General features: G+C 46.4%; 1 protein-coding gene across 1 annotated transcript in view; it reads right to left on the minus strand.

Annotated features, from left to right (window-relative positions):
- Nucleotides 1-6020: 6020 nt before the first annotated feature.
- Nucleotides 6021-17948, minus strand: part of DDHD1 (DDHD domain containing 1) — a 67384-nt gene continuing 55456 nt past the window's right edge. Inside the window, exons 9-12 of the mRNA XM_064715988.1 lie at nt 15313-15462; nt 13395-13647; nt 8978-9157; nt 6021-6857 (exon numbers count right to left, since the gene is read on the minus strand). Of these exons, the coding sequence (XP_064572058.1) occupies nt 6676-6857; nt 8978-9157; nt 13395-13647; nt 15313-15462 (765 nt within the window). The 3' untranslated portion in view covers nt 6021-6675. The remainder of the gene's footprint in view (nt 6858-8977; nt 9158-13394; nt 13648-15312; nt 15463-17948) is intronic.

Here is a 17948-nt window from a genome sequence, read left to right on the forward strand (position 1 = left end):
CCAAGGCCAGGCTGGACAGGGCTTGGATGACCCTGGGACAGTGGAAGTGTCCCTGCCATGGCAGGGGTGGCACTGGATGGGATTTAAGGCCCTCCCAAGCCAAACCTTGCAGGGATTCAGTGAGTGAGAGGGTGCTGTGGGCAGAGCTGAGCTCCCACCCTGCTCCTGCCCACGGCTCTGGCTGGGAGCATCAAGCTCTGACATGTGCTGCACACGTGCTGCGCTGGCTGATCCCCATCAGGCTGATCCCCATCTGGCTGCTCCCCAGGCTGCCAAACTTCTCCTTGATTTAATCAGCTCCTCTCCTGCCTGGGCTGCCTCCCCTCCTCCCTCCCCGGGCAGATGCGGTGTCTCCGAGGCGAAGGTGGATCCGTGACAGCGCTGCAGGGAACGTTTCTGCCCTCTTCCCTTTCCTGCAGCCACCACAAAGCAGCCTCACCTCCCTGCCCAGCTCCTGCTGCTTTTTAATACCTCGGTTTTATACCAAAATAACCCCCCCACACACTCAGCTGCATGCGAGGAGGGGCAGCCTGGAAGGCAGAAAGGAGAATTCCCAAGGAGTTTGCCAAGAGACAGAACCATCCCATCTGAAGGGGCTTTGGAAACACAAAATATTCAGCTGCTGTCTCAGTGTGAGCCCTCCCTGCACAGCACGCAGGGCCACGTCCCAGATCCTTTTCCAACAGGATCTCACCTTGTCCAAAGCACAGAGCCCAGAAGCTGTGAAGCTATTTGGGAAAATGCTGCTGGAATGCAGTGGGGAGATTGCTGGAACAAAGGGCTGTAAGGAAAATGGAATCATAGAATTGCAGGTTGGAAGGGACCCTAAAAACCATCCAGCCCCACCCCTGCCATGGCAGGGACACCTTCCATTATCCCACATTGCTCCAAACCCTGTCCAGCCCAGCCTTGGGCACTGCCAGGGATCCAGGGGCAGCCACAGCTGCTCTGGGCACCCTGTGCCAGGGCCTGCCCACCCTCCCAGCCAGGAATTCCTTCCCAATATCCAATCTAAATCTCTCGTCTTTTAGTTTGAAACCCTTCCCCTTTGTCCTAGAAAGTTGGAGTTTGTTTTGGAAGTGCTCTGTCCCTCTTTGCAAATTACTCTAACCTAAATTTCCATACTGAAAGTGCTTCTAGCAAAGCTGAAAGTACATCAAAGTTATTTTTAAACTTCAGTACTGGTCACTTAAAAAGTAATTAGGGACGTGAACATTTCTGACAAATGCTGCAGTCATAAACATCCTGGAAAGTCATCAGAGCAGGACATTGGCACTATAAGGCTCAAAGTATGGATGTTCCTCATTTGGACTTTCAGCTCAGCACAGCAGGAGTGGGATGGAAAGGTGGGAAGATAAAACATCTGTGCATGTTTTGGCTCTTCTCATCTTTCAGAGGTTTTTTTTTTTTTTGCCATTTTGCATTTCCAACAGGAAACCCCTGTCCTGAGAGCAGGGGGGGCTGTTCCTGCCCAGCTGGGCTCACAGAGACAGAGGGCAGGGATGGACCTGCAAGAGGAGCTTTAGTTTGGATTTTGGGGAGAAATCCTCAGCTGGGAAGGTGGGCAGGCCCTGGCACAGGTGCCCAGAGCAGCTGTGGCTGCCCCTGATCCCTGGCAGTGCCCAAGGCCAGGTTGGACAGGGCTTGGAGCAGCCTGGGATGGTGGAAGGTGTCCCTGCCATGGCAGGGGTGGAATGAGATGGGATTTAAGGTCCCTTCCCAACCAAACCATTCTGGGATTCTCTGGCGGCAGCACAATCTCATTTTTAGCTTTGGGAAGGTGTGAGAGACACCAGCAGGTGAGAGAGACCCCAAATCCCAGCTCAGCAGAGTTGCTCTCCTTTCCCTCCTCCCATGGCTTTGGTTTCCAGCCAGTCTGAGCTTGGCAGGCACAGGAACAGGAACAGAAAACCAGAATGGAGCAGTGAAAAGGGGAGACAGAGCTGCCCCTTGAGAGCACAGTCTGGGACCGGCCTGAGATCAGATCCTGACTGGAAGAGCCATAAAACGAGCAAGAACAAACTGGCTGTGGGGTCCTTGGAGCTGGAGAAGTTTGGACTTTCCCTCTCCCATCCCAGCCCCACTGGGGGTTGGAATCAAATCATCTTTAAGGTCCCTTCCCAAACCATTCTGGGAATTCTCTGTCCATGGCCACAGTGAGGCCCCAGGGAATGGGCAGCAAGAGCTGCTATTTTATTTAGGAAACAAAGGGAGGAGTTAATCTGTGGCAGATGCTCACAGAACCATCAAATGAAGCCCCTCTCTTTTTGGATAAATCATCAAGGATTTCCAAACCACCAGAGATGGCTCCTTATTGCTCATTTTTGCAGGGAGATTCTCACTCCCAAAGGGGAAGGAGTGGCCGAGGTTTGCTGGAGAGCTGCAGAGGGAGAGAGGGGAAAATTGGCTGGAATTTGCTTCCCAGTGGCAGCAGCGAGCACTGACCCCCAGGGTGACCTGAAACTTTTCCAGGTATTCCTCTCCCTGCTTTGGGAATTCTCCTGGAAGAGGAGAAGTGTTGACACGCTCAGAGCTGCGCTGGCAGCGCTGCAGCTTCTGCAAAGGCACGCAGGGAAACACAAAACTCTGATTTCTATAGCAAAGTGGGGCTCAAATGGGCCCCCAGGGAGGCAGGAGAAACACGAGGAGCAAGGAGGCAGCCCTGGGAGAGCCCAGCCCTGGCTGAAGTGCCAGAATTCATTGACAAGGACAGAAAGGGCTTTGTCAGTGCTGGGGCTGAGCTGGGAGCAGCAAACAGAGAGGCACAAACACAGAGAGGGAACATTGCAAAGCCATCCTGGGATGAGCACATCCAGAGGGGATGCAGAGCTTTCAGCAGAACTCTTGGGGATCACAACAGCAGGATGGGACTCTCGGGGGTCAAAGGGGTTCCAAGATTTCCCCTAAAAGTGTTGAGGATGCTCAGAGAAGCACAAAACAAACGGTGATTCCAGCAGGAATGAAATCCCAGCACTGCAGAACAGGTTGGAGTGCAGTGGGAAAGAGACAAAAGCCCCCCAAAAAAAGAGGGAGCAAAAAAGCCAAACCAAGAGAAATTGTAGATTTTTTTTTTCTTTTGGAGGAAAATTATTATTAAATACAGCTCAAGCTGGGCCTTGGTGTGTAAAAGCTTTCTGATGGTGACTGAGGATGTTTGGCAGAGCCTGAGGAGGTGACCCTGCACAGGTCAATCACCTGCAGTCCCAATTCAGCAGATAAAATATGTGTGGAAGCAGAAATCTCATCTCCAAGCTAATAACAGAAAAAACGGGGAACAAGGAAATCCAAATAAACTCACCTGGCAGAGGGCACACAAATATACATTAACTAACAGTGCAAACAGTTGACACAGTGATTCATGAACTCAGCTTGGGAAAAAATAATCAATTCCCAACAATTCAGACACATCAGAGTCAGCTCAAGAGCCAAGCACATGGGAAAGGAGCACCAGGAGAGCAGGAAACCAGGAAAAACAGGTGGCAAAATAGAAATGTGGGAACGTGAAATATGGTTCAGCTCAGCCTGATAATACTAATTAGGAAAGGAGATAAAATAATTGAAGTTGGCCAGCCAGACTGTCCATGGTGAAATAAAGCAAAGGGTGTCTGAGTGCAGAGACTCTGGCACTGGAGCAGGGAGGGAGTGAATGCAAATGGAGAGGAAGCTGCAGCAGAACCAGGACAGAATAATTAGGAGCAAGGAGACAGAATGAAGAAAAAGAATAAAATTCATGCTCATTATCTGCAAAAAAATGACCTTGTAGCAAAACCATTGTAAGCAACAAAGCTGGACAAAGACCTCAAGGCCAAGTTTGGAAAACAGGTCGGTATCAGGCAGAGGACTGACAGCAGTGAGGAGCATTGCCCTTATCTTGGTTTCTCAAGAAAAACCACCAGTCAACACAGCTTGGAAAGCTCAACATCGTCCTTGCAGAGGAAAACAAGTCAGTAATTGGCAGCCAGGACATTCCAGCTCCACATTATGACACAGAGCATCTGACCAGGGAGTTTGGAGCAGCAGACGTGACCCTGCCTGAATTCTGTGCTGCACCACAACAGAAATGGGGCAAACCCTTCCAGCCCCTTCAGCATCTGCTCTGCAAACAGGATTTCACCTCTGCAGCAGGAGGAGGGGTGGTTTTGGAGGATTAAAAAGATGAAAGGCTGTTTAACATCTCTGCATACAATTTAGAACGAGTCCCCATTGATTCTTTCAAGGTGTGTTTCATATTCGGAATTTAGCTCGGGAGATCAGCTGGTGGTCCAGGAAGTTGCTAATTAGGGCAGAATCACAAATAAACACACCCATCAAGTCAGGAGAAGCACAAAGGGATGATCAGGTATTGGATCTGACTGTCCCTTCTCCTCCCAGCAGTGAGATTCACCCCTCAGCTCTCCCTGTTTTCCAAGGGGCACGCAGCACCTCCAAGTCGGATCTCCTCCCTTATATGGAGAGCAGGCAGCAAGTCCCAGCACGTCCTGAGGCCAGGGGAACAGCTATTCCATAAATCTGAAACATGTCCTGGGCTACAGCAGGCTTTCCACAGACCACAAGAATTGCAGGAATTAACCCCTTTTGTTTACAGCCCTTAAAAAAGGATCCAGGGTGGATCCAGTGGTGGAAAGGGAGAAGGCAGCAGCACCACAGCCCAGCTCAGAGCCCTGAAACACCAACCATGCACATTTGGAAACATTTTGCACGGTCTAAATATAAAAGGAGATTCTCCTTTTTGTGTTGAAGTTGTCCTCATTAGGAGGAGTTGATTAAACAACTTATCTGGATGGGCTAGTCCTGTAAACACGAGGCTGTTTGCTGGAGCAGAGGCTTCCTCCTCTCAGGGGTTATTTTCCTTTCCTGGGATTGCTCATCCACCAGGGTAAACAGGTCAGGCAGGAGAGCTCCAATTCTCTTGAGGCCAGATGGGATCTTTCACAGATCCACACTGAAGCAAGGTCCTTTCCACCAGCTGAACGTTGGATATTCACTGCAGCGCTGTTTGTGTCATTTTCCCACTCCCCTCCACTCCTCCCTTCCCTTTCTCTTTGTTTCTCCCCCTTCAGAATGATTCCCAAATCCCCAACTCCAGCAGAGAATCCAAACTCCCAATTCTTTCATGGAAGGAGCAGCCCAAATAAACAGAATTTGGGAGAAGAGCCACCCACTCCCCCCAGGCAGGGAACTCTGGGCTTTCCACAGCTCCAGCCACTGCTCTGGGCTGATGCTGCCACATCTGCTCACACTGAGAGCACAACGATCACTCACCAACACCACAGCCCAGGCTTTTTGTTATTTTAAAATATTTTGCTATTTTACAATATTTTGCTGTTTTAACTCAAGTTTAGGCTCTGCAGCTCCCACATGTGCCATCCAGATCATAAATACCTCAGGGAGAGGCAGCTCTGAGGGCAAATATCCAACACTCCTGCTCCAGAGCCCTGCTCTAAAATCTCAGCAATGACCCTCTGGTGTTTTATTTGGAGATCATTCCCTTTCATCCCAACACTTCCCTCTTGACTTCTGAATTAGTTTCAGATACAAACTTAATCTAAATGTTGGTATTCTCAGGCCTCACCAAGTTTATTTTATGGTGCCTCCCTCCCCCTGCACATAAATATACACATCCATATGTTTTTATACAAACACACACATGTATGGATTTAATTATGGTAAACAAAGGACAGCTGGGTCCTCTGCAAACCAATCTCACTTTTGGAACCTGAAAAAGCAAAGGCACTTACCTCTGAGAAGAAGGTGACTGATCTCATTTGTGTGAAACCACAAATATTTATTTTTAATGAAAAAATACTTAAAGTGTGCCACAGTGTCCATATATTCATTTGAATAGTAGTACAAAGATATGTATTTCTGAGAAAAAGTCTTAACACTGTAGAAAATAAATGTGGTTCTTAAATTATGTCAAAAGAAATCAGTAAAAAAGTAATGTTTTATACACTGGAATAAAATGAAACGATTAGAGAGAATAATAAATTATAATTACAGTATTTCAAATATTTGCCTCATGCTTTTTTTTTTCTTTTTTTTTTTCTGTTCAGCATTAGTTTCTAAATGTGTCACATAGGATAGGACCTCAGAAGCCAGCAGTCAGAATGGGCTTCCAATGTGGGAATAATTGGATGTGGAGCTGAATAAAGTCCTGGAAAAATGACACCACTGCTTGTAATTCACAGGTACATAAAACATCAGCACATGGCAGGTTTAGGTTTGTACTGAACATGTATTTTTTTTTTTTTTTGTTAATGGAAATCAATTTAAGTTTGGTTTGTTGTTGTATTTTTTGTTTGTTTTGTTTTTTTTTATTAACCCACTAATTTTTTTAAAATATTTTAATGAACTAAACAGCAATTATGGTCATTAACAAGGATGTCACCCAAGCACAACTGCTCATGGGATGCTACAATGCTGTCTTGGCTCTTTGTACAGCCCATGTTGACAGGAATTTGGAACCCTTTCAGGTCTAATTCAGCACTGCAAAACGTTGAAAACTATAAAGTGCTTTGAAATACAAATAACCTCTCCTCTTTAGAAATAGGAAAACCCCCCAAACATGCACTTAAACCTGAAACCTCCATGCCACTGGTCCTGCAGCTCTGCAGTCAAACATCTGCTTTGTGCCATTGGTTTTTCAAGTTTCCTCTCCTGTCCTCAGTCCAAGATTCAGAGAGTGTCTAAATTGGATTTGTCAGTCTCTTCTTGGTCTTGCTTGTACATGAAGGTGAGGAGGAAGAGGGCAATATCCAGAGATGACCAGTAAGCAGTGTGGGACGTGACTGCAGACCAGTATCTGCTCTCCACCAGACCTTCCCTGAGCTCAAAGTCGATCCTGTGCTCCAGTTCCACTGGGAAAGGAACAAGAAAAGGAACAAGAGGGATGTCAGAGCTGCAAAAACCACCGGGGTGTTTCGGGTTCTCATTCTGCACAAACAACACACTCAGCATCTCTGTGTTTACATTTCACAGGGCACTCAACAAAACCAAGATTTAATAATGTAGAAATACATTTTAATGCACCTCCTGCATTTAGCACAAACCTAAGAGAGTTTTTAAAAAAAAAAAAGCAAAAAAAAGAAAACTATTCCTGGTCTTAGACATCTTTTCTGAATGATTCTGTGATTCTCAACTTGGGAAAAGACAGGGTTTTTTTCAAGCAGCTGTTTTCCTTATAGTAACTCTATAAATATATTTATTTATACTTGTTATGATAACTACAGAGAGATATCCAGCAAATGCTGAGGCCCCACTAGGAAACTTTTGGAAATAAATGGATTTCTTGCATTTTTAGTGTCTACACAAGGAGACTACACCGACTACTACAAGCCCTTCCTGCAAAGTCATCCCTCCACAGCTCTGCCCTTTTAATATCCTGATTATTCCAAGCATATTTCAGCAGTTACCCTTTTATTTCAATGGCTGCTTTGATTCATGCCACGTTCAAAGCAATTACCGCTGCATTTGAACTGGGCCAACGTCAACCTATTGCTAAGGCACTTCAGAAATAAAAAATAAAATAAAATAAAATAAAATAAAATAAAATAAAATAAAATAAAATAAAATAAAATAAAATAAAATAAAATAGACAAAAAACCTAAAAGCCTGCTGAGCTACAAAAGCCAAAGGCCCAGACTGAGTGGAAAATGCAGCCATTTCTCAAAGGCAGTTTGAAGGAGTTTGGATTCTTGGCTGGAGGAGCACGGACAGGGAGCATCACACGGGTTCTGATTGCCCAGAGCTGCTCCCCACTCTGCAGCAGGGACAGGGAGCCAGGGAGCAGCAGCAGACAGGCAGAGCCATTTCCAAGCAGGAGAGTTTATATCCACACAAACCCCCGTGGCTGGGCAGGAAGGGCCATCGGAGAGGCCGTTCCGGGAGCTTGGGCGGGAGCCAAACCCCAGCAGAGCCCTGTGAGAGCAGAGCTCGGTGGGGATTGCATCATTCAGCTGCCAGCCCTGCTCCACGCTCTCCTTCTATGGAGCAGGGATGGCTTTCCAGCAGGGAGGGATGTGGGATCCATGCAGGAAGCTCTCAGCGTGCCAGCCCCCCTGAAATGACCCCCTTGGCAGCTCTGTCATGTTCCCTGTGCTGCTTCTCTGCTTCCCTCACGTCTCACCCCAAGCTTCCTGCCCTCAAACACTGACTCAGACAGGTTATCTGTTGCAATTGGTATGACCAGACAGCAATCCATCATGTGAATGCTGTCACAGGACACTTGTGACTCCCTCAATTGCAAAAAAACCCCCTGTGTGTCCTGCAGCAGTGCCAAGGGGGAGCTCAGAAATAAACCCAAGGAAGAATTTCCTGAGAGGAAGGACCTATGCTTTTCAAAAAACCCAGCTGCTAAAATTGCACTTTCTGTCCTGAGCAGTTCAGATCAGGACAAGGGCAGCTTCTGTTCCCAGTCATACATGTCCTAAAATCCAGATTGCTTCAGAATGGGAAATACATGGGGGAATTGGGAGTTTAGGTGGAAAAAAAAGGGTTTAAACTGTCAGAGGGCAGGGTTAGATGAGATAGTGGGGAGAAATTCCTGGCTGGGAGGGTGGGCAGGCCCTGGCACAGGTGCCCAGAGCAGCTGTGGCTGCCCCTGGATCCCTGGCAGTGCCTGAGGCCAGGCTGGACAGGACTAACCTGGGACAGTGGAAGGTGTCTCTGTGATGGGAGAGGTGGAATGGGATGAACTTTAAAGTCCCTTCCAATCTAACACAGGAACAGATTCACAAAATCCCCAAATGCTTTGGGTTGGAGAGGACTTTAAAAATCATCTCATCCCACCCCTGCCATGGCCAGGGACACCTTCCACTGTCCCAGGCTGCTCCAAGCCCTGTCCAAGCTGGCCTTGATATTCAACATTTATTATTTTATGGCAAACTCACAACATCAAACCCTCTCATGTGCAGTTTTGGCATTTCCAGCCCCCACCCCACTCTGGTTTCCCTGGACCCACAGGGTGGGCACCACTCACCTGTGGGTTCGAGGAATCCCGAGCTGCTGTGGGGCAGAGGTGGGGTCCCAACAGTCGTGGCCTTCTTCTCATCCCCCTCAGGGCCATCTTTTCCTGTCTCCATGGTCTGGGGGGTGGCACTGGACCTGCCAAACCTGGAGAAGAGCATCCCACCGAGGCCCTTCCCGATGCTCGCGGCTCCTGCATCCAGCACAGAGGGGAAAAACACCCAAGATTCATCAATCAAACTGCAAGTTAATTAAAGCCACTGCAAATTAAAGCCACTGCAAATTAAAGCCACTGCAACACCCCTTCATTAGAGCTGAGGGATGGGAAACACTCCTGCTGCTTTCCTAGGGTGGGAACATCTGACTGTAGTGGGCTCTGTTCATCCCCAAACTCATCTCATTACAGCAAAAGCTGTAATTTGGAAGTTGTGTTTAGGGGGAAAAAGAGAAGCATGAAACACATCTGCAGAGAGAAATCTGACACTTTGAAAGATGTGTTGTGATTCCTCTTTCATAAATTCTAAGACAAAAATGCTTTCTAACAACTTTAGTGCCTTCTGCAATTAAAAATCCCAACAGCACATTTAAGAAATTTCTCTTATTGTTATTATATTCTTATTATTTCTTATATTCTTATTATTTCTCTTAATATTTTCTTAGGTTCACTGCCCTAACAGACCTTTAAAAATGTTACATCATCCTTTAAAAGGACTATTTGGGTTGCTCAGGAAGAGGGATATAAAAGTTAAGAGTAGTTTTGTCCTGTTTTATCCCGACTCTGCTGCCACCTCATGGACAAGACATTAAAGTCACTATAGAAACCCCCCAAAAAGGCACTCTGCTCTGAAATACCACATTTCTCTACTTGAGGAAAAACTGCTTTTATATTCTTATTTGATTGGGAAGACTCCTGGCACTAGGATTCTCCCAAATCCCACACAGGGAGCTGAAGAAAAGCCTTGAGTCAACAAAAACTGCAAGTGCATGATCAAGTATAAGCTCCAGTGAAGGGAATTTAAGCTCACTTAAACCAGGGCTTATTTTGACTCAGAAAGCCAGAAAGGAGCAGACTTTATATGAAACCAGCCTGAATTTCCTATTGCAGAATCATGAATTAAAGGTAACTGTATTGGGTTACATGGTGTGATTTTTCTGCTATTGGCCAATAGCAGAAAATGCAATCAGAAGACAAGCTTTAATTTAATTTTTTCCCCATGAAGCAGAGTGGAAATTGTTAAATCACCAGGATGTTACTTCAATAAGGCAGACAAAAATAAGGCAGCAATAGCCTGAACTACATCATCTCCCCCAGCTTTGACTCCAATGGACATAAACTTTTTTTATTTCAAAGTAAATGTCAGCTGGGATTAAACCAAGCCAGGCACCTACAGAACTCACTGAACCCATCCTCTGCCAGCAGGGATTTTGGGGGTTGAAGATCTCCAGAGGTCACTTCCAACCTCAGCCACTCTCTGATTTTGTGCAAGGGACAGGAACAGAATCATGGAATGGTTTGGGTTGGAAGGGACCTTAAAGCTCAGCCAGTTTCAATTCCCTGCCATGGGCAGGGACACTTTCCACTATCCCAGGCTGCTCCAAGCCCTGTCCAGCCTGGCCTGGGACACTTCCAGAGATCCAGGGGCAGCCACAGCTGCTCTGGAAAACCTCAGGGCTCTGGAAAACCTCCGCATCCTCACAGAGAATTCCTTCCCAATCTCCCATCCATCCCTGCCCTCTGGCAGTGGAAGCCATTCCCTGTGTCCTGTTCCTCCCAAGTCCTCTCCAGCTCTCCTGGAGCCCCTTGAGGCACTGGAAGGAGCTCCAAGGTCTCCCTGGATCCTTCTCTTCTCCAGGTGAGCACCCCCAGCTCCCATCCCATCTCCACAGTTTCCTTAGGACTGCACCCCAACCCCAGGGAGCAGCAAAGCTCCCCAAGGATCTCCCATCCCAACCCAGGGACAGAGGAGACATGGCCTGTTGGAGCTCTGGGTGCTGAGAATTCCAGATTTTCTGTGCTGACAGGCTCTGATGCCCAAGAGAACCCTGCATTGACCTGGGTCTGTGGAGAAGCTTCCAGAATGGAATGACAGAGCTGGGATTGTGGGTGTGGGGTTTGGATAGAAGTGTGTGATAGCACAGGGTGGAAAACTCAGTGTTTGGGGTTTAGAATATAGAAATAGATATAAAGCAAGGTGGGGGTTCTAGGGTGAGGCTGCTCCTTCTTTGCCTTCTCCATGGGTTTGGGTGGTATTTTGTAAGTGGACAGAAAAGTCCGCAGTGCAGACTGATCGAGTGATTAGTTATTGGGTTAAAAGTGAAAATAGTTCAGGTGTCATTTCTTAATTGGACAGTTTATCCTTAAAAGACCTTGTATAGAAAGACAGTTTGCCATTCTGCAGCTTGTCAGTAGGATGCTGCAGAACTTACCACTTGTAACACAGGTAAGAAATAACAAACATCCAAGCCTGAACGCAAAATTCCATCCCAAGCCCCTTCAACCCCGACCTCCACAGAGGCAGAAAAAGAAGCTGAGAACCAGCAGCTACCCAAAATGCTGCCTCTCCCCTCCCAGGGACAGAGGGGACATGGCCTGTTGGAGCTCTGGATGCTGAGAATTTCAGACTTTCTGTCCTGACAGGCTCTGACCCCCAGGAGAATACCGCATTGACCTGAGGCTGTGGAGAAGCTTCCAGAATGGAATTATAGCAGTGGGATTGTGGGTGTGGGGTTTGAATAGAAGTGTGTGATATCACAGGGTGGAAAACTCAGTGTTTGGGGTTTAGAATATAGAAATAGATATCAAGCAAGGTGGACGTTCTAGGGTGGAGGCTGCTCCTTCTTTGCCTTCTCCATGGGTTTGGGTGGTATTTTGTAATTGGACAGAAAAGTCCGCAGTGCAGACTGATCGAGTGATTAGTGATTGGGTTAAAAGTGAAAATAGTTCAGGTGTCATTTCTTAATTGGACAGTTTATCCTTAAAACACCTTGTATAGAAAGACAGTTTGCCATTCTGCAGCTTGTCAGTGGGAGGCTGCAGAACTCAGGACTTGTAACACAGGTAAGAAATAACAAACATCCAAGCCTGAACACGAAATTCCATCCCAAGCCCCTTCAACCCCGACCTCCACAGAGGCAGAAAAAGAAGCTGAGAACCAGCAGCTACCCAAAATGCTGCCTCTCCCCTCCCAGGGACAGAGGGGACATGACCTGTTGGAGCTCTGGATACTGAGAATTTCAGACTTTCTGTGCTGACAGGCTCTGATCCCCAAGAGAACACTGCACTGACCTGAGGCTGTGGAGAAGTTTCCAAAATTGATTGATAGCACTGGGATTATGGGTGTGTAGTTTGATTAGAAGTGTGTGATATCACAAGGAGAGTTTGGGGTTTTAGAACAGTAATATATATGGAGGAAGATGGATGGTCCATCCTCTTCACCTTCTTCTCCATGAGTTTGGGTGCTTTTGTGTAATTGGACAGAAAAGTCGGCAATGCAGACTGATCGAGTGATTAGTGATTGGGTTAAAAGTGAAAATAGTTCAGGTGTCATTTCTTAATTGGACAGTTTATCCTTAAAACACCTTGTATAGAAAGACAGTTAGCCATTCTGCAGCTTGTCAGTGGGAGGCTGCAGAACTCAGGACTTGTAACACAGGTAAGAAATAACAAACATCCAAGCCTGAACACGAAATTCCATCCCAAGCCCCTTCAACCCCGACCTCAGCAGAGGCAGAAAAAGAAGCTGAGAACCAGCAGCTACCCAGAATGCTGCCTCTCCCTGTGGGATCTCAGCAGCTCAGGACTGAGGTGTCACCAAGACCACCCTTGGGGGGCTCGGGAGTCCTGGAATGTTCCAGAAGCATCTGGTGGCTGGACTTTGATCCTACACAGGAGACGACACCTGTATGAGGACAGGAGGGTTTCACCGGGGTGAATGGTGAAGGGATTGGTTAATTAGAGGGTGAGACACAGGGTTTAGGATCTCTGTACAGGGGGGTTTAGAGAAGTAAGATGGAGGAATTGGGGCCTGTCCTGTCCTTCTTCTTCTTCTTCTTCTCCTCCATCTTCTGTGGTGATGGTGGCACTTTGGGATTGGTCATTACTAAAAGTGCACTGGTCAATAAGGGTGAAAGGTATTGGGGAAAAATGATAAATATTGTACACGTAACTTTGGGTATAAAGATAGGTGACTGCCCGGAGGGCAGACAGTGTGCTCATGGCTGGCTGCTGAGCAGAGCTCTGTCGGGCCGAAAGAAAATCTTTTAGATAAACAATTAATAAACATAGAGACTGAAAGAAGAACTGAAGCCTCTTCTCGTCCTTTGATACGCAGCTGCCCCAAGGCCACCCCGGGCCTTTCCAGGCCCTACAAACAGCCGAAAACCGGACATCTCCCCTCGCAGCCCAGCAGGACAGAGGGCACATTGCTTACCCAGGATGCTGGCTTTGCCAATGTTGGTGATGGACTCCCCGTAGTGGCGCCGCACCATGACCGGCGACGTGGTGGGGCTGGGCGCCGCCGAGGCGCTCTCGCTCTCCGGGGCTGAGGTAGCTTCTTTGCTGGGGTTCAGGAAACTTGGCTTCATGTGCTCGTAGGGCAGGGGGTTGGCTGTGTTGTACCAGTGGATCTGCACAGGTGAGATGTTGCTGTAATGTTTCAGGATTAAGGGTTCTAATCTGTAGGCCTGGAAAGGGAATTCGGGGTGAAGATCAGTCCTGGGAGGACAAACTGGGAAAAAAAATCCGTTTTCCTTCCCATCCAGAGCTCCCTCCCACCTCAAATCCAGAATACCTCTCCTAAACAATGCCTAGGAGGTGACACAGTGATGTGTAACCCCTTTTAGTTTCACTATCACTGCCATATTTTCTGGAAAAATCCCTTCGCCAGGATTTCTCTCCTGGGAAGCTGAGAAGCCTCAGAGAAAAATGAAAGCAATAATTATCTGATTTGCTTCTGCTGTGTTTGGCTGCTTTGGAATGTGTTTGGACATTGTTTATCAACAGGTGCATGTTTGATTGGTTTCATGTGAATTGTTTTGACTTAATGACCAATCAGGGTCAGGCTGTGTCAGGACTCTGGAAGGAGTCACGAGTTTTCATTATCGTTCTTTGTAGCCTTTTGTCTGTATCCGTTCTCTATTCTTTAGTATAGTTTAGTATGGCATTCTTTAATATAATATAAGACCACAAAATAATAAATTAGCCTTCTAAGAACATGGAGTCAGATTCATCAATTTCCCTCCTTCAATGGGGACCCCAGAAACCACCACAGTTTCACAGCCTGGAAGATTTATCAGCTGCACAGCTGCCTGTGAGCTCACTTTTGCACATCTCTGCAACACCTGCATTACAACACTCGTACTACATGTTGTTACCAACACACAGGTTCCTAACAGATGGCTTCACTGAGAGAACAAACTTCATGTGAAGTTAAGCTGATTCTAACACAATAAACAGGAATTGGCTGTGTAAACATTTTGTTTGATGGCTCTTTGTTGATCCCTGTGCAAATCATGAGTTATGTTTACTTAAAAAATATTTTCCTATTATTATTTATTTATCTTTGTCCACTTAGATGTAGAAAAACATCTTGCATTTCTTTATTTTAAAACTGAGTGAACTTACTATTTGCAGAGTGGAACCAATTGTCCCTGATAATCCAGGAAAATTCTGGAGTAGCTGGAGCTGAACACGACCATGTTTGGATTGAAGTCTGAAGATATTTAAATTCAGCTACTTTAAATAGGAAAGCATCCCCAAATTGCTGTTGTAGATGAAATTCCCTATCCAATTTGCATCAGAGAAATTACCAAGGGGATGCAGATCAAAGGTCCAGTAACTAATTTGGTAACAGCCAACATTGGCTGCTGTGGAAAAAGGAAAAGGCAAGCTACACCAATAATCCTCTCCCAAATACTATCAACAAACTTTTACTCGTAGGATCCTTTGGGAAAAAAAGAAATCAGTCTTTGCTTTTCTATATTATCTTGTAAACTGCTTGTGAAGCCTTTTTAAACAGCAAAAATATATATTTTAATGGAAGCCATGAAGTTAAACACAAAATCCTTGTCTAAAAAAGGATTATTTCTTTGGGAAAAAAAAATCAGAATAAGCCAAAATCTTATGCTTATTACTATGAAAAGAGAACCAAAATATATGTTATTTATGGCAATTACTTGTAGGAAATGTAATTCTACAGTTCCAAACCCCAAGCCATTGCATAACAACCATGAACAAATAATCCTGTGCTGGAACACACTCGTGTTGAGTCACACACTTTGAAGGTCCCACGTTATCCCAGAGCTTAAAACCAGCAGGGCAGAGGCTTGGGAGGGCAGTGAGAGACTCACCACTGGATCTGTGGGGTGGAAGATGTTCAGCAGGCGGTTGCAGATGGCTCTGGGCAGGATGTGGTCCTGGCTGCCGCTGGTGCCGGGACGGATCCCACGCAGGGCCAGGAACACGGCCAGGGGGGATCCCATACAGAAGAAATTCTCAACCTGGGGAGAGATTTCATAAGGATGGAATTGATGTTTCCTGACACTGCATTTGGTTTCTCTCTCCATTTCTTGGTTTCAGTGGAGGGACTCAAAGTGTTGGTTGGTCCAAACAGGGTAGAACAACATAACATCAATGAATGAGGGTTAAACTGCCCTTGGCTGCCTGTTGGGGTGCTAAAAGCAAAAATCAAGCTGGATATTTGAACTCAGAGAGGTCCACCAGCACTGGAAAGGATGGAGCAAGAAGACTTTGGAGACACGAAAGGAAAAACAAAGCCTGGATGTGGCACTGGATGCCAGGTTGAGTTGAGGTGCTGGGGCTGGGCTGGACTCCATGATCCTGAAGGTCTCTCCCAGCCCAGTGAATTGAGTCTGATTTCTCCTGGAGCTTCCCAGACCTCCCAGTCCTCCTCATTCTGTTCCTAACCAAGTTCTCCATGATTTTCTTGCTACACACAGCTGGTGCTAAGCGAACAGAGCGGTGCTTGTCCCCAGTGCCACCATGTCCCAGGAGCAGGAACAGCCACCGGGACCCTCTGATGTCACCCAAAGCTGCTGTGACCTCGCTCTCAACTCCTGCCTCCAACACCAACTGAGTAAATCTGAGCTGCCACATCTGAGAAGTCACTGAACCTGCATTTTGGGGTCATTACAACCAACCACAACTCTGACCCCCCACTACCAACCCTCAGGCATCACCTCCTAAAACCATCAAATGGAAAACTCAGTGGTAAAAGACATTTCCCTAAATCAAAATGACCTTTCAGACTTTATTTTCTTACTTGAAAAATTAATTTTACCATTGTCAAATGCTCAGCCAGCGAGAGAAATTGCTGAATTCTTGCTAAATGCACGTGGAGGATCCTTGGAATGCCACGTGCCTTCCCTGTATGTCAGCACATGGAATGAGGGCAGGGGGAATAATGGTCCCTTTCATCTCTTGGATTCCAGTGCTGCACAAAACATTCCTCCTCCTCTGTCTTGGCACTGGTACCACCCCTCTTCCTTCCAAAATAAGTCTCAACTTGATGGAAAAAGTAAAAACTCAACCTTCAGCATGGTTATTCCATGTCACATGTTGCACAGCACCGCTCTGTCATTAAAACTGTCACTTGGTGCAAAGCTCCTTTCCTTTCCTCAAAGCTCCTCTCCTTTCCTCAGCCCAAGTTTCACACAGATCTTGTGTGTTGGCAGCTTGGACAAAAAGCTTTTTTATCTTCAAACACAGCAGAAAGAGACATTCCCAGTGCAATCCTTTAAATTGAATAAGTAACCTCCAACCCTGTCCATCTGATATCCCTGTGTCAAGCACCTGAAAGGCACAATTATGGTTTTTCTGCTTTAGGGAGGAATCAGACAGTGCCTGCCAGGTTGCACTCAGCAGAGGACACTCAAAAGGGACTGGGAAAACCCTCCAAAGGTAACTGGCTTCAGTGGTCACAAGGTGTGTGGCTTTTGTCCCAAGGTTGTCCCATCATTTCTATTGATAAACAGTGCTGGAGTCCCCATCCCTGTAGGGTTTTGATGTGGATGTGGCCCTTGGGGACATGGTTTAGAGGTGGACAGGTCTTCTCCAACCTTAATTCTATGATTCTTTACCCCAAATACTTTAATCTGCAGCCATTAGACTGTCAGTGCTGTTGCAAGGTGGCTGAAGATCAGGCTGCTGTATTATAAAACCTAGTGGGAATAAAAGATCAAAATCTTTCTAGAAAATATTTATTAATTTTGGTTGTTTCTCCTGCAATCAGGAGTGGGGCATTTTCCTGTAAATGTTAACAACACAGGAGATGTGTTTATGAAATGACCTTTGAGAGAACTCCTCTCCTGGTTATGATTCATAAACAGAAGGCTTAATGAATTTATTTGTATTTTAAGCAGAAGCTGAGCCAAGCAATCATCCATTCAAGTTAGCACTGCAGTATTTTCATAATTAGGTGAAGGGAAAAAAAAGCTGAATGAGTCAAGAGAAGTGAGGCAGCAGAGCCCTTTAGTGCTGGGCACAAAGAACACGAGGTACAGGCTGGACCTTCCACCAGCCTTGGCTGAGTGAGAGGTGCTGAGGAACCCTGAAGTCTTTTGGGCCAGGACATTGCAAGGCCAGATTTAAATGCATTTCCATGGCAGCCCTAAGGAGCAACTGAGGCACATCCTGCTCTTCTCTTCCCTACCATGACTGGAATTCATCCTAAATAAAAAATTCCCAATTTTCATACACCAGAGGCATGCAGGGGCTGGTGTCACACCATGCCCCATGTTCCTATGATCTTCAGCCCCTCACCCTTTAACTCCAGCTCCTCTTCCAAGGCTGGTGGGGAGAAGACTGTGATTCTAAATCTTAAATTTACAACAGGTGTTGGTTTAAACTCCCACTGCTCCTGTTGGTCCAGCAGGCAATTCCATTATCCCATCTGAGGAGAAGCAGAGAAAGAGAAACAAAAGATCCCTCTCCCTCAAGTTCCCACTCTTGTGGCTTGCCCAATATT

This window comes from Zonotrichia leucophrys, chromosome 5, assembly GCF_028769735.1.
Source record: "Zonotrichia leucophrys gambelii isolate GWCS_2022_RI chromosome 5, RI_Zleu_2.0, whole genome shotgun sequence".
NCBI classification, from domain to species: domain Eukaryota; kingdom Metazoa; phylum Chordata; class Aves; order Passeriformes; family Passerellidae; genus Zonotrichia; species Zonotrichia leucophrys.